Raw genomic sequence first — 16,923 nt, forward strand, 5'->3', positions numbered from 1 at the left:
ACGTAGAATCTGCAAATAATAAGAAAAATAAGTAAAAGTTAAACAAAATGAGTAAATAATTCATGTGGGATTCGCAAATACTATAAGTAATTAGATGATTTATAAGTACGTCTCAATCGATCACTCAATGTCCTTTGTGTAAACATTATTGTTGCCAAAGAAGACTATGCCACCAAGGAACCAGCGGCAACCACACAAAAATGTGAAAGGGACCAATTCTCTTGTTCTCTCACGTGAAGGGTGCCGTGGAAGAAATTGATTATGATCTTTGGACTTCGCCAAGTGCTCCTTTTACATGCCTATTGCATGAAGTTAACAAGCAAAAACTATATATGCAAGGACGATAATACGTAAAACTTCAACCCGGCTCTTTAAGGGTAAGAATTTTGAATTTATTGAAAAACAACGAGTGTTACCACAACAATAAGATCATAATCTCAAAACTTACGGGGTTGGTTATGGATTCTCGTAAGACAATCGGTTCATTTACATATTGAATACTATATCAGACTATTTGACTCTTTATTTTACTTTTTGGTGATGAACAATGCACCATAAAAAAGATGCATTCAGTCATGGACCTTCTTGTTTGGATTTTCACCATGCAACAATGTGAGAGAGAGACTTTGATTTAAAGAGCATCCATCACATGCAGTGTACTTCACGTAATCAATGGTTCATCAAACTTGTGGTACCGGTCGCAAGTTTTGTTCAATGCACTATAACAACCTTATTAATGTTTACTACCATATTGATTTCAATCTTAAATTGTGGTACATAAATATGGATAGTTACACGAATTCAAGTAATAATTGAGTCAACCCATCTATTTGCTGTTACTATAAATTAAAAAAGCAGTTTTTATTAGTCGGTTGAGACAAATCGTTGATGAAATTGCTAGCCAGTCAATAATAATTTTTGACAATCATATTGAAAATTTGAATTGATGATCTTGACCATTATTTTATACATTTCTTTTTTTTTTTAATCAATCATTTATTTATTTATTAATTGGTGTAAGCAATTGCAAAAGTCACAACAAAGAACATATTTTCTTGGTGCAGTTTCGTGCTTCATTCAGTATTATAGACTAATTGGACCAAACCCAAGGGTAAAAACCAAAAGTGATTGGACCATATATTTAATTCCCTTTTCTCTGTTACATTCAAATATAGTGTACACAATCCCCATTTTATGGATCAAACAAAATATTCAACTTATTTTGATTTGTAAAATTTCTTATCATATAATATAAGGGACTTGAGATCGAATTTTGGCTTAAAAAATAATGACTCATTAGTGCTATAAGTTCAAATCCTATAGTACTTAATTAATTGTCATGAAGGTTTCAGGGATGGTGCTTGGGCACTAAGGTTCGAATACCACCAACCTCCTCTATTTGTCTAGGAAAAAAATAGTATATGTATATTGTAGGTTTGATTCCAATTAACAGTTAAGGTTCATTTTTCTTTTAAAGGTAATCTAGAAGACAATATTTCAATCAAATTTAACTAAGCTGATGGCCAAATTTTATATACTAGTATTTTTTGAATAAATTCATTTTGTAGTTATTCATAAGCATATATTATTTCAAAGACACCCAAGTAGTGGGTTCAATGAACTTAAAAGATGTGCTATAAACTTTGAAGTTTCAAATTTTATTTACCATATTATTGGTCAAGGGCGGTACTATAGCCAAGGGTGGGGGCCATACCCCCAAATTTTTTTTTAAAAATCATTTATATTAATTGTAACTATTAAACATTTTTAAAAACAACTTATAAAAAATAGGGGTTGGTCCCTCAAGCAAAAATTACTAGTTCCGCCCAGTTTATAGGATTTTTGATATGTCACGAGTAAGGAATGAAATAGCTGGGCTAAAAGCTTGAGAGAGTTTGAGACTCTGGTACCATATATGGAAAAAAAAAAAAGAAAGTAAAAAAGAAAAGAGAGGAGGTCTCAATCAATTAAATAAGAAAAACAATGAAGCATGCATATTAAATATTAATTCCACAAGAAAAAGAAACCAAAACAACGTGGCTAAAAAGTGGATGAATAGAATCCCATCTTTCCTTCTTTAAAACCCAAACATTCTCGCATTCTTCTTGCATGCCCTTGTAGCCCTAAAAACCAGCTTTCCTCCTATATCCCGGAAACCTGGTCAAACAGTCCAACTTAAACATTTTTTTATTTATTTTATATCTCAAAATTCTTGAAACCAATATTATTGCACTCTTTTAAATAATTTTTAGAAGGCTTTAGTACTTCATATAGAATTTTCCATTAGCTTATATATATATATATATATATATATATATAATAGAGAAGAAAAGAAGGAACCAAGTGTATTAATTAGAGATGGATTACAACAAGAATGGTTTTGAGGATTCCGAGAAGGAGAAGGAGAAGGAGAAGCCATATTATGGTAAAATAAAGTTGAGGTATATGGATGTGGTCAAAGCTGAAATACTGAAGGGTATGATCATTCGAGGGATCAAAGCTGAAAAGTTGAAGAGTTTGATCAAAGCGGGTATGAAAGCTGAAAAGTTGAAGGGTACTATGATGGTCGCTAGGTCTAGATTGGCATGGTTGAAACTGTGGGCAGTTCGAGCCATGACCGTGATGTTGCTGTGGGCTATTGCAATGCAGTTGAGAGCTATAGCTGGAACGTTGAGCCCAAGGATGTTCAACACTCGGCTTGCATACTCTCTTCCACCAGAAAGTACGTAATTTCTCTGCTTCATTTGACCTGTGATTAATTTGCAATTACCAACATTAGGGACCTAACTATCATTATCAAGTAGTTTTTGTTTGGACGTTCTTTTTTTCAACTTTAAAGCCTCTTTATTTTTTTTTTCCTTAAATTATTTTACTTTCAATTTGTTTGAGTATCTAGTATATATACACACACATATTCAGAAAACATTGCAAAAAATATGAGTGATTGCTTTAATTTTTCTTTAAATGTGATTAATTTCTAGATTTTAAAGGTCCTAAAAAAGAATACTATAAATTTTTAAAAAAATACTAGGGTTTTTTTTACCATGGGAGTTTCCATGCAAGAATTACATATAGAAGACTTCAATAGTACTTTTACGTAGTTTTTAGTTTTGACATGGATTTATTTCACCTATTTCAATCCGTCTAAGCATGAGTGGTGTTTCAAATACTCAAGTGGAACCCATGCCAACATAAAATAATCCTACCTCTCAATTTCATTTGAAATTTCACGATTAGTATTTTATTTCGTATATCTAATAATTTATGTGATATTAGATTAATTTAAATGACATGAAATTAAAGTGATATTTTAATTTTAATTATGAAATTAATGAATTTTTTTTTCCCTTGCATACAAAAGACTATTGTTATTGGTAGGATGTCATACGGTTTTTGCATGCATGGAAAGCACAATTAGCTACATGGTTTTCAGAATGAATTATATATACATCATCTTTTTTTTGGACCTCTTATATATGGTGTTATAGGTGAATCATGCTCATGTTTAGATATTACACACCTCTAGCTAGGCCTATTAATTTGTAGTTACATCCTTTCATTTTATTGTTACGTCTTTATTCAAACGTAGCGGCAATACATCTTAAACGGTTTCATCTATTGTCAGGAGTTTATGATAACAATGGGTATCTGATGGTTTCATGCAATGGAGGATTGAATCAGATGCGAGCTGGAGTAAGTAATTATTATTAATTTCTTTTGGCACTGATCCATCTATTACATGTTGCCCCATATAAAGCTACTCATGCTTACTGTTGTTCTTCACAGATTTGTGACATGGTTGCCATTGCAAGATACATGAATGTCACGCTTATAGTTCCAGAATTGGATAACACCTCCTTTTGGAATGACTACAGGTACGTGAAACAAATTTTGGTCTCTTATCAAGCTTTGAATTTTGGATCCATGAAATAATGGAGTTATTCTTTCCATTAGTTTGGTTCTTAACTAAATTTGATTACTTGATATGGCATGCAGTCAATTCCCAGATATATTTGATGTGGATTATTTCATCACATCTTTGAGAGATGAGGTTCGGATATTGAGAGAGCTGCCTCCTGCTCAAAAGAAGAAAGTGGAAGAAGACTCCCTCTTTTCCATGCCACCCATTAGTTGGTCTAACATGACATATTATTATACTACGGTTGGTTCCTTATTTGTCATCTCCGTCTTATGATTGAACACCTTCATATCAAGGAAATTGCCAAAATTACTATCAATTTTTTTAAATAACTTGGAAATAAATTCGATTTGCGACACATCAATATCATCATAAATAAATACCTTTTTTTATGTTGTATTTAAAAGCTAACACCTTATTTTATAAATCTTATATAATAAAATTTGTAGTTTCTTAACATCATTTTTATATCCAAGGTTGGGATTCATATATGCTGTAAAGACTAATTTATTATATATGTGTGTTTGTTTGTATACAGATCCTTCAACGCATAAAAACGTACGAAGTGGTGCATTTCCAAAAAACTGATGCTAGGCTTGCTAACAATGGGGTTCCTGAAGAGGTTCAAAAACTACGCTGTCGAGTAAATTATGAGGCTTTAAAGTTTGCTCCCAAAATTGAGGAAGTGGCCAGGAAGATTGTTAGTATTCTGAGGGAAAGAGGGCCTTTCTTAGTTCTTCATCTCAGATATGAAATGGATATGGTAGCCTTCTCAGGTTGTATAGAAGGTTGCAATGAAGAAGAGATTGAAGAGACCACCAAAATGAGGTGAGAGTCACCAATCTATCTTCAATCTTCTAGTTCTAGCTGGCCTATATGATAGCACTTTTTGATATCTATGTATCATTCATTTACTAAAGGGATAAATTTTGTGTGTGAAATAGATATGCTTACCCTTGGTGGAAAGAAAAAGAAATTGATTCTATAAAGAAAAGGCAAGCTGGTCTATGCCCTCTGACTCCTGAGGAAACTACACTGGCATTGAGGGCTTTGGATATTGATCGTAATATCCAAGTGTACATTGCTGCTGGACAAATATACAAGGGAGAAAGGAGATTGGCAACCCTCAGAGAAGCTTTTCCAAATATTGTTAGTATCTTGAACCTTGAAAAAAAAAACTTTATAGTTATAGTGCGTATGGTTTAGGGTTTTGAACAACTTTAAGCCAAAAATTAGTGTTTAACAACCTACTAAAAAAAAACATTTTAAAGTTGTCATTTGGAGATTAAAAAAAAAAAGCCTTAGAATTCACTATTCATACTTTATAAGTTCAGAAATTCAATATATTATTCACTATAATTTATTGAACGCTTAAAAAAACTATAAAAAAGCTTTTTAATTTTATAGCAAAAGCATTATCATTAAAGTTATACTTTCTACAGCAATGAAAAACGAATGCAAATTTTAGGTTTTTTTTTTCCTTTCCTTTATCTTTAGGTTTATTTAACCTATTAGATTACATATGGTCTTTTAAAACTTGTTATCCATTTTCAACAAATAAACTAATTCCAATGCATAATTTGTTCTCCATATATGGCATGATAAGTTTACATACGTCTTTTTTTCTTTTTTTTTTTCTTTCTTTTTTTTTTCTTCATGTGGAACAGGTGAGGAAGGAGACATTACTGGATCCATCGGACCTTAGGCCCTTCCAAAACCATTCAAACCAGATGGCAGCAATAGATTACCGTGTTGCAATAGAAAGTGACATATTTGTCCCAACATATGGAGGAAACATGGCGAAAGTTGTTGAAGGCCACAGAAGGTATATATATCCACCTATTATTTACTCATCTCAATACGTCATTTCTTTGTTTCCCATTTGAATCAATCAAATCTACGTTATTTCAACTACATATATTTGACATAATTCATCTCATACTACACATTTATATGTGCTAATTCTTTTTCTTTTTTTCTTTTCTTCAGATACTTAGGATTCAAGAAAACGATCCTTCTAGATAGAAAGGTTCTTGTGGAACTGATAGATCAGTACAACAATGGAACACTGAGCTGGGATGAATTCTCTGTATCAGTGAAGGCAGCTCATGCCGATCGCATGGGGAATCCAATTAGAAGATCCGAGGTTCCGGGTAAACCCAAGGAAGAGGATTACTTCTATACAAATCCACAGGAATGTTTGTCAACAATTGATGAACCATGAAGTGTGCATGATGATACTCGTGGCGATTTGTGGATCATTATCAATTATCATGGTCTGCTTCCGGTTCTTCTTTCTAGTTTAATAAAGAGCTCTCTTTGAAATTTAGCCCCAAAAAAGTGCTCTTTCTTACAAGATTGGAAAAGAAAATGTTTCTTTTTTGTTTTTCATGGTGTTGGCTGGTGAGATTTGAAAATACGGTTGTCAAATCTAATGTGTAGAGTACCCTGCAAATGCTTATACATAAATTATATATGTAAGAACATTCAATTTAATCGAACAAGTTATTTTTGAATATTGGTCCTTATTCCTTCTAATGTTGTGAAATATTGTTTCGGTATTTAAAAATTTAAAAATGGTTTTATGCACAAGATCATGAATGTGGATGTTGCAAGAAACCGGAAAGGGTTCATTGGCCAGTCCAAGATCCAATTCTATCATCCTTTTTAATAAACATTTTTGCAATCAGCCCAAGACAACCTAGTAAAAATTAATGGCTATCTTGTGACTTTAATTACTCATCATATGGAATACCTGCTTTTCAACTTTGGAATCAAAATTCAATACCCTGCACGAGAGAAGGAAGATGAATCTTTTTTAACAGGGGTATCAAGTCATTCATAACAATCCAATGAATGAATGCTATGGTTATTATAGTTTAAATAACAGTTTTCAGTATTTAAACAACATTACATGTATTTTTATATACTTTTTTACCCATACGTATTTCTAAAAAATACAACTAACGGTACTAGAACAACATTACCAAATGGGCCATATATATGCGAGTCATTTTATTCTTCTATCAAAGTTGGGCCCACCGATATATTGTATGGAATTAACTTATTGGAATGTTACGTGAGTGACTTGATATGATTGGGGAGGAAAGCATTCTTATGCCCATATTTTATTTATTTATTTATTTATTTATAATTAACCCTTCTTCGGTCCTTATAAACCTAAGAGCGTAAATTTTTGGTGTTGGTTTGGTACAATCTAACGATTATCATATTATGGAACATTACATAGATATATTAGAGCATTAGTATTGGGGATTGCAAAAAAGTTCTATTTTATTATCTAAAAAGTTATTTTATTTATTATACCATCCCATTTTACAATAAACCAACAACCTTATCTTTATTTTTACATAGAATACATTAAAATAATATAAAAATATATCTCACTTCTCTCTCTTTATCTCTTTTCATCACAAATATTAATAAAAAAGGGAGAGAGACAATAAGAAAAACAATTTTTAAAAATACAATCCTAGGGAGCATTGGCATTGGATCTTGCAAATGGTATATGTTGATGAATTTTAGCATTAAAGCACAAAACAAACACATCACCCGATCTTTTAATTGCAAAAATTATTACAATAATGCTACAGTACCATCATAAATTTGTGATGGTACTGTAGCAAAATGGTATAAGTTTTTAATATATTTTATTCCCACTTCTATCTCTTTCACTCTTTGCATCTCTTTCACTCTCTGGGAAAATAAAAGTTGTGTTGTATATTTGTGTAAATATATTATTTTAATGTGTTGTATAAGAAAATAAAAGTTAAAATGTTGGGTGTGTTATAAAACAGTATGGTATAATTGATAAAGTAGCTTTTGAGATGGTAAAATAGAATAATTTAAAAATAGTAGATGTGAATATTAAATCTTACTTATAATATGTTATTGTAGCTAGATTGTAAATTTTTTTTAGAATTAGCCCTCCGGATAATGCACACTTTTTATGCTTTGATGCTATAAATTTTCAATTCAATGCTAATGCTCTAACCTCGGTTTTGTAAATTTTTAGTAGATATTTGAAAAAAAAAATCATATAATAAAATAATATTGATATAATAGAAAAGTTATTTCATATCAATATTATTGTAATATGATTATTCTTTTTCATTATATAATGAATCATATAAATTAAATATATGTATCATCTTTCTTTCATAGTGTATGAGTTTTACATAACTATAGAATTCTATAAAATTCACATATTGTAATTTTTTTTTTTTTTTTAAGAATCCACATATTGTAATTTGTAAGAGAGATGATGCATACATATGGTACAAGAGATTATTATTGGTAATAATGAGCCGTCAAAATTTCAGTGTGTGAGTTTCATTCCATTATGGAATCCACATGTTATAAGATGGAGGGTGTATATATCTAATGCATTGAGATAATAATAGGTTTGGGTCATGGTTAATTAGATTGATTTGCATATGGTTATAGGGGGTCTCAACGCGCGGCATGATTTTTGTCCTGTGTGCCCCAGTGGCCAAATAGGGCGTTAGAGCAACAAGATATGGGATAAAGGGGTTGGGTCCTGTTCATCCATTGAATTGGCCTCAAGGGTCAATGTATAATTAGCCAAAACAGAGCTCTCTCGATCTAATTAATTAGGGGCTTGATCTTGCTCGTCCGCTAACTTGGGCTTCATGGTCTGATGTGTAATGAGACAGAGAACAGTTATTTCGACTATAAAGAAGAAAAATGAGACCAGTGGCCTGTGGCCCAAGGGGTCTAGTATTATTCATCCACTAGCATAGACTTTAAGGTTTGACGTGTAATCAGCCAGAGAAGAGAAGAGAAGAGTCTTTCACCCATAAAGAAGAAATAAAAATAAGACCTATGGCTTGGTCTTGCTAATTATCCACTTACTAAGGTTTCAATGTCTGATGTGTAATCACTAATCAGCTAAACAAGAGCCTTGAACGTACATTTAGTTTTTTGATTGAGAAATGTTTAATCTTTGGAAAAAGAGAATTTGGAGATTGAAATTGTTAGACTTATGGTTAAGTGAATAAATTTACAATTTCCTAATAGCTTAAACTTTTAGGACAATCTGTAATTTGACATGGTACAAGAACAGGAAATCCTAAGTTCGATTCCTGGCTTTACTCTACCATTTCATTTAAAATGTTAAATTCTCACTTGTTAGGCCCTAACTTATTAAGAGGAAGTTTAGGCCCACAAGTGAGGGAGAGTGTTAGACTTATGATTAAGTGAATAAATTCAATATTTCCTAATAGTTTAAGCTTTTAGGATAATCGGTAATTTGACAAAAATGAATGACTTTTATTTCATAAAACATGATTTTATCAATTCAATGAATATATCAAATTCTTATTTATGAATAAATTGGGTTTTCACAAACTCATAAATCCAATTTGAAGTGAGCAATAATTAATCTTTTGATGTATGCATTCATATTTTATCTATCTGATTCAACTGTTCAAATAATATAAACATATAAATGCAGGACATCTACTGCTAATTAAGGCTAATAAACTGAATGTTTGTAGAGATCCAAAAGAGATTATCATAGAATACTATAGCTAGTCACCATTAAGTTCTTCGTTACTTTAAAATGTAGAATAATGAACTGATGAGAACATGAATCCGAATAATATAAGGACAGTCACATTATCACGTGATAATAAGAGTCGCAATTTTGTTTAAAATTTTGATAAAAACTCACAATTTTCTTAAATGCAATAAAGCAACCTTTATTAATTACTATTATTTTCTTGTTATTAATTTTGAAATTATTGAAGCAAATAAATATTGATGGTTACGTGGTCCCATATCTCTGTATCCATTGATATATAGGGCAGGCCGTGCATTTACTGTATTACTATTAAATGTAATTAATTGGCTTCTTAACTTTTTTTGAAAGAGGGTTTTAACTTATGATGTCCGCTCTTAATGATAACTCTTTATTATTAGACCAAACTGACACTAATCAGTTTTTGGTATAAACGGAGATTAAATCCTAAATCTTTTATTCAATTATCAGAAATTTTACCAGTTGAGCTAGTTGGAACTAGGGGTGGCAAAATTTGACACGACCCGCGAACCCGACACGACACGACACGAAATTAGCAGGTTATGGGTTGAGGCTTAACGGGTTCGTGTCATATTCAGGTTGACACGACTAACCCGTTTAATAAATGGGTTGGGTTAGTGTTGAACACATAGAACCTGTTTGACCCGTCTGACCCGTTTAATTAAATGATATTTTACCAATATACCCTTCAAACTCTAGGTATATAAACTTATTAGTTATTGTGATTTATTTTCTTTGACATATTGTGATTGATTATTTGTGATATTGAGATATGCTTTAATTTTGAATGATTATTTGTGATGCAGTTACTCGTTAGTTTTGAATTTTATATTAAAAATATTTATTTGTTTGTTTTTTCATTAATTTTTATTTTTCATTTTGATAAAATCTGATAAACAGGTCGACACGACTGACCCGTTTAATAAATGGGTCGTGTTAGGGTTGAGAAATCTTGACCCGTTTAATAAACAGGTCGGGTTAGTGTTGGCCTATTTAGTCGAATACTCATGACTTGACACGACACGAACCCGACACGCGAACACGAATTGCCACCCCTAGTTGGAACCCATAATTGGCTTCTTAACTTCAATCTCTCTCGGCTGATATCTTTCAATTCTTTTTTTTTTTTTTCTATATAATTCTATTCTAATTGCTCAATTAATGTTAGCTTTTAAGTAAGAGGATTGAGACTTTTTTTTTTTAGGGTGAAGAGGATTGAGACTTGAGACATATCATTCAACAAGTCCACATTTCATACGTAGCTGATGAAATTTTATATCTCCTAAAAATCGTATTAAATTAATGATTTGACATTTTTTTTATACATAATATCTAATTAAATATACATTGCTATTCTATCATAAATATATTACATCTGCTTTAAAAAACTGGACATATCAAGTAGTACGTAATTAACTTTATCCCAAACCGACCATCTTCACTATAGTCCATTTCTATTTTCTTTTTCTTTTTCTTTTCTATATAATTCTATTCTAATTGCGCAATGTTAGCTTTTAAGTAAGAGGATTGAGACTTTTTTTTTTTTTTAGGGTGAAGAGGATTGAGACTTGAGACACATCATTCAACAAGTCCACATTTCATACGTAGCTATTCTATCTCCTAAAAATCGTATTATATTAAATTAATGATTAGACATTTTTTTTATACATAATATCTCATTAAATATATATTGCTATTCTATCATAAATATATTACATCTGCTTTAAAAAACTGGACATATCAAGTAGTAATTAACTTTATCCCAAACCGACCATCTTCACTATTGTCCAACTCTTTATACCATTCAAATAATTCATAACTATAATTTTCTGAAATTTTCATTTACGTAGGGTAATGAAATAAACTCAATTGTATGCATTCACTCTCAACCTGATGAAAAGCAGAAACGTGGCTAAAAACTAGCTACATTTGTGTGTATGATGAATAACACTTTTTAAATTGAGAGATACAAAGACCTTATGGGACGACTATAAGGATTTCCAAAACTGCATAGAAGTCTTTGCACTGCATGCTCGCTTGCCAAACCTATAAGGATTTCCACACCTACCATTGATTGCATGTTTTTCCTTCTCTTTATTGTTGTAAGATTTCTCTTCTGATATGTCATTCTTCTCTATATGCATTGTCTAATATAGCATACATACCTTGTTACTGCATGTTTTACGTGACATTCTTATTATGTGTTTTGTTGCATATAGTACCAATCTGTAATAAAGAGAAGATTAGAAGTAGCAAGAAAGAAAGGACTTGAGGAGATGGATCACACCAAAGTTGATTTTGAAGAATCCAAAGTCGGAGAGGTGAAGGAAAAACCCCGTAACATGGAGGTGCGGCGCATTGGAGAACTCAAAGCTGAGAATTTGAAGGGTTTGATTACGGGTGAGAAGCTGAAGAGCTTGATTATAGAAAGGATCAAAGCTGAAAAGCTTAAGACCTGGACTGCAGCTCTGTCTATAGCTCGATTAAACTTGTGGATAATTGGAGTTGCAACAATATTGATGCTGTTGGGCACCTGTGTAGTGCAGCTGAGAACACTTAGCAAGACTATGACGCCGAGGCTGTTCACGTCCCTTTCTTCTCATCAAGTTGATGTTCCACCGGAAAGTGAGTGCAATTCTTGTTTCACATATTATGATTAATTGTTCAAAATCAGATAATAGAGAAACGCGTAATATGTTAGTCATGTTACATAGCTAGATAGATTAAACAAGGTATTCTGTTATATATTACTAATATATATGTAATTGAATGATATTGTAGAGAACATCATTTTATTTTCTTCTTCCTGTACTTTAACATGATATCAAAGCTATGTTTCAACAATTTTAACTTAAAAGAAGATCTTATGGCTTATGGTATTACCTCTCATTCATAGAAAAGATATTATATATATCTGGACGCCTGCATGGTGCATGTAGTAACAATATATATAAATAATTAAATATATGGCACAATTAAGCACAATCTGCTATTGCTTTTTTAGAATTGAATGACTATTTTTTAAAACATTTTATCTTTGTTCTTATTAATCTGAAATCTTTCAGCCATTATCTTCAGGAGTTTATGAGAGCAATGGATATCTGATGGTTTCGACTAATGGAGGACTGAATCAAATGCGAGCTGGTGTAAGTACTTTGCTCTGCGTTTGCAGCCTATTCTTATTGCATTCAAAGTTCACTTTCCTTGGGGATGAACTAGCTAGCTAGCTAGGTATCTTAAATATTCGCACAAATGTATCTGATGATGAATTACCATGATTCTTTTTATGGTGTACATATACAGATTTGTGACATGGTCGCCATTGCAAGATATCTGAACGTCACACTAATAGTTCCTGAGTTGGATAAAACCTCCTTTTGGAATGATAGCAGGTAGGTCAAAACATATTAACTAGATTCTTTGATTTAATTTAATTAATCCCTTAGTTAATTTTGAATTGAAAAAATGTTAAAAGTAGGAACTTTTATTACAAAATGTCTACAAATTAACATAATAATGAATATGATTGATGTTACATCAACAACATAATAAATTAACTTCTTAATTACTATTTTATTCTAGTGATTTAAATGTTAACACATCAAAATAATTACATATTATATCTACATGCCTAAGTTTTTAACCTTATGTTATATCATTAGAATCTAATAAAAATAAATCTCTTTATTCAATATGGCAGTAAATTCCAAGATTTATTTGATGTGGATTACTTCATTACATCTTTGAAAGACGAAGTTCGGATATTGAAAGATCTGCCTAAAGAGCTGAAGATAATGGAACATTTACCTTGCTTCTTTTCCATGGCACCCGCTAGTTGGTCCAATATGTCCTATTACTATCAAACGGTTGGTTCCCAACTTCTAATATATCATTGCTAGCTGGGTAACTTCTTCTTTTTTCTTTTTTTCTTTTTCCTACAAGTTCTTAGGTCTAAATTCCTATTATTTTCAAGCAGATTCTTCCAGTGATAAAAAGGCGTGGAATCATGCATTTCATCAAGTCTGATTCTAGGCTTGCAAATAATGGGATTGCTGAGGAGGTCCAAAAGCTGCGCTGCCGAGTGAACTATGAAGCTCTGAGATTCACTACACCAATAGAAGAAATGGGCAAGAAGATTGTCAAGCTTCTGAGGCAAAAAGGCCCTTTCTTAGCTCTTCATCTCAGGTATGAAATGGACATGTTAGCGTTCTCTGGCTGTAATGAAGGTTGCAATGACACAGAAATTAATGAATTGACAAAAATGAGGTGAGTGATTTTCATTTCTTAATGGCCCCAAAAGTAAATAACTCTTTTCTTTTCTTTTTTTGAAGAATCCATTTAACAACATTGTTTTCCTAATTTTCCAATAAATAAAATTTTGTACATGCATGTTATCAGATATGCCTACCCATGGTGGAAAGAAAAGGAAATAGACTCGGAGAAGAAAAGAAAATTTGGTGGTTGTCCTTTAACCCCCGAGGAAACTGCACTCACATTGAGGGCATTGGATATTGATCCTAGTATCCAGGTTTATATTGCTGCTGGAGATATATACGGGGGAGAGAAGAGAATGGCAGCTGTGAGATCAATTTTTCCAAATTTGGTAAGTTGATTGAACCTAGTTTTAGGAGTAGAGTTGATATTTCATAATATTTTTTTTCAGAACTATGAACCTAAAAAATTGTGATTAGAATGTACATCATTTTTGCATGAGTCAGTATTGACATTATTTCTATTAATTAATACTAATCACAATATATATTTCACATCAACAATTAATTTCAAAAAAGAAAAAAAAAATTGTACCTAAATTTATGGTTGGTGGTAAATTGTTAGGGTAGGGTTTGCATGCATGCATGCAGTATGGCAGGCTTTGCTTTTATATATATATATAGTTACATCTATTAATGTGTTTTGATGTGTGAAACAGATCAAAAAGGAAACTTTGCTGCCACCCTCAGACCTTGAACCCTTTCGGAAACATTCAAACATGATGGCAGCGTTGGATTATATAGTAGCAATAGAAAGTGACATTTTTGTGCCTACATTTGGAGGAAACATGGCAAGAGTTGTGGAAGGCCATCGACGGTAATTATTTACGAACAGATGATTTAGCCATTACCGCTGACTTGTTAGATATATTATGGCAAAGAGTGACATTAATCCATCTAATTAACTCAAAATTTGTGTGATTCAATAATTCTTTTGCAGATATTTGGGGTTCAAGACGACAGTTATTTTAGACAGAGGACTTATAGTAAATTTGATAGATGAGTACAAGAATAAAACAATGAGCTGGGACGAATTCTCCCAAGCAGTCAAGACAGGTCATGCTGATCGCATGGGTGGCCCAACAAGAAGAATGGAGATTCTTGGGAAGCCCAAGGAAGAAGATTATTTCTATACTAATCCACAGGAATGTTTGCCACCATTTGTTAAAAAATCAAAGAGTGCATGATAGGGAATAGCGATGTTCTTTTGGATTAAACTAGCAGGGTCTAGTACTGTCCCCCACATGCAGCTCACGTTCCAGGACTCCAAAAATGTACATCCTGTAACAAAATTGAACTAATTTTTTTTTCTTTTCATAAGCGATTTTGATTTCTAATCATTGTGCAATACCTTGGAAATGTGATGAACATACATTCACGGCGGGCCCCTTCTGGAAATTTTTTTTAATATAACATAATTGAGCTTAAATCTATAAATTTAAAATTTTAGGTTAAATAACATCTCTATATGTTATATAAAATTTAAATTCAAGTGTCGAGTTATAGTAGCTCAATTAGTACCTTTTGGCATTTTCAATCAAAAGAGACATTTAATGTTTGAATTTCCTTTTTTCAACTATCGAATTATTATTTTTCTAAAAAAAACCTTAATTTGAATAATGATGATGGCAAGATCTTTAAGGGGGTGATTGTGATCCCTTTCACTTAGGCAAGGATGAGATGCGTGCTCTTTGAGTTATGGACAATGTGCATCACAAGCACAAATGACGCACTTGGGGCCATGGAAGTTCCACATACACAAATAATAATAATAATAATAATAATGATGATAATAATAATAAGGAATTTAAATTTTAATATAATATAATTAGACTCAAACTCAAAAGTGTTGTGTCTCCAATGAGAATAAATGTGATGCACTCATTAATGTATTCAATTTTCCTATTCATTTTCATGATTGATATAGGTTTTGCAATTGAAATATTTAATACTGATAATGGGAAAATTCAACATGATGTCCAACAAAAACCACACATTCCATTTGAGAGGATGGATGTAACACCCCAAGTTTTTCTTTAACTATATGTTTATATTTTTAGTGAGGGCATTTTTGTAAAATTTTCAACAAGATATTGGTTATGTGTGGTCCATAATCTCCCCCATCTATCACCACACGTGAAACCCCCCTCCCCCCTCTCTTTTCATTCTCACGGCTACTCTCTCCTTCCTATCTCTTTTCTCTCTTTTGGCTGGTCATCTCACTACAACAAAGTGTAGTTATTTCAACCCTTTTTTATCAAGGGTTTACTAAAATTTGTATACAACCTATAAATAAAAATGCGGAGGGCTTTATTACTAAACTTTATTTCAAATGTTATTTGGTCCCTCAAAATAAGTTAAAGCACCCATGAAATAAATGTGAAAAAAAAAAACCGCCAGTTTTTTCAGCCAACAACCCTTGGTAAAATATTGCAAATTTTTCAGCCCTTGAAAAAAGCCCACGACAAAATTTTCATCCCTTGCAAAAAGCCCACGACGAAATTTAAAACTATAGCCCAACGTAACTAACAAATACACAGAGCTCTTATCACTCTCAGAGCATAGAAATCTCATAGAGCATGGAAATCTCATAGCTCGTCGATCATGGAGATCTCATAGAGCTCAACGATCATCGATTTGGTACGTAATTGCATAGCTCCGATTAGGTACGAGTTCATCTCGGTTTTGTGACTCTTCATCTCTCTGCCGATTTAGACGATCACCGTTTCTCAGCTCCGATTAGGTACGAATCACAAACCCTAATTTCGTCTTTGATTTTTTTGTTTTTTTGGTTTACCCACACTTTTTCATCGATTTCCCCATGATTTCGTTTCACATTTCTCAGAAAACGGAGCTCATCATTGATTTCCCTATAGAATCTCACTGTAATTCACATTTCTCAGATAGTTGCTCTTGATCATTCGCTTTAGAATCTCACTGTAACATAATCGTTTTCCTCAGGTTGTAGCACAGAAAGTGAAAGAAGCTGAAATCACTGAGCAAGACTCGCTTCTTCTGGTAATCATCATCAGAATTCCGATCTTTCAACTTCAATTACGAACAATCGCATTTGAATTTCTTTAGTAGAAATTTACATCTGAGCATATTTTCCTTGTTTATGTGATCAGATTCAATTTTCTTTTAGAAAA

General features: G+C 32.2%; 2 protein-coding genes across 2 annotated transcripts; both read left to right on the forward strand.

The window, feature by feature from the left end:
* The first annotated feature begins 2,303 nt into the window (after window positions 1-2,303).
* LOC142627663 (rhamnogalacturonan I rhamnosyltransferase 1-like) lies at window positions 2,304-6,435 on the forward strand. Its single transcript, XM_075801537.1, has 8 exons — window positions 2,304-2,722; window positions 3,626-3,693; window positions 3,787-3,875; window positions 3,997-4,162; window positions 4,458-4,747; window positions 4,864-5,068; window positions 5,587-5,744; window positions 5,909-6,435. The coding sequence occupies exons 1-8, from the start codon at window positions 2,359-2,361 to the stop codon at window positions 6,141-6,143; spliced, it is 1,575 nt and encodes a 524-aa protein (XP_075657652.1). The 5' UTR covers window positions 2,304-2,358; the 3' UTR covers window positions 6,144-6,435.
* A 4,990-nt stretch (window positions 6,436-11,425) lies between these two features.
* LOC142629668 (rhamnogalacturonan I rhamnosyltransferase 1-like) lies at window positions 11,426-15,096 on the forward strand. The gene is made up of 9 exons (XM_075803696.1): window positions 11,426-11,605; window positions 11,723-12,128; window positions 12,582-12,649; window positions 12,807-12,895; window positions 13,204-13,369; window positions 13,480-13,769; window positions 13,902-14,106; window positions 14,434-14,591; window positions 14,715-15,096. The coding sequence occupies exons 1-9, from the start codon at window positions 11,582-11,584 to the stop codon at window positions 14,959-14,961; spliced, it is 1,653 nt and encodes a 550-aa protein (XP_075659811.1). The 5' UTR covers window positions 11,426-11,581; the 3' UTR covers window positions 14,962-15,096.
* Window positions 15,097-16,923: the final 1,827 nt, after the last annotated feature.

This window comes from Castanea sativa, chromosome 3 (assembly GCF_040712315.1).
Source record: "Castanea sativa cultivar Marrone di Chiusa Pesio chromosome 3, ASM4071231v1".
Taxonomy (NCBI): domain Eukaryota; kingdom Viridiplantae; phylum Streptophyta; class Magnoliopsida; order Fagales; family Fagaceae; genus Castanea; species Castanea sativa.

Excerpts from the sequence above, each read along its gene's own strand:
- LOC142627663 (XM_075801537.1), top strand. The coding sequence starts at position 2,359 with ATGGATTACAACAAGAATGGTTTTGAGGATTCCGAGAAGGAGAAGGAG. Across the intron at positions 3,694-3,786 it reads TGAATCAGATGCGAGCTGGA|ATTTGTGACATGGTTGCCAT; the intron begins GTAAGTAATTAT and ends TGTTCTTCACAG. Across the intron at positions 4,748-4,863 it reads GAAGAGACCACCAAAATGAG|ATATGCTTACCCTTGGTGGA; the intron begins GTGAGAGTCACC and ends TGTGTGAAATAG.
- LOC142629668 (XM_075803696.1), top strand. The coding sequence starts at position 11,582 with ATGTTTTTCCTTCTCTTTATTGTT. Across the intron at positions 12,650-12,806 it reads TGAATCAAATGCGAGCTGGT|ATTTGTGACATGGTCGCCAT; the intron begins GTAAGTACTTTG and ends GTACATATACAG. Across the intron at positions 14,592-14,714 it reads GTTGTGGAAGGCCATCGACG|ATATTTGGGGTTCAAGACGA; the intron begins GTAATTATTTAC and ends ATTCTTTTGCAG.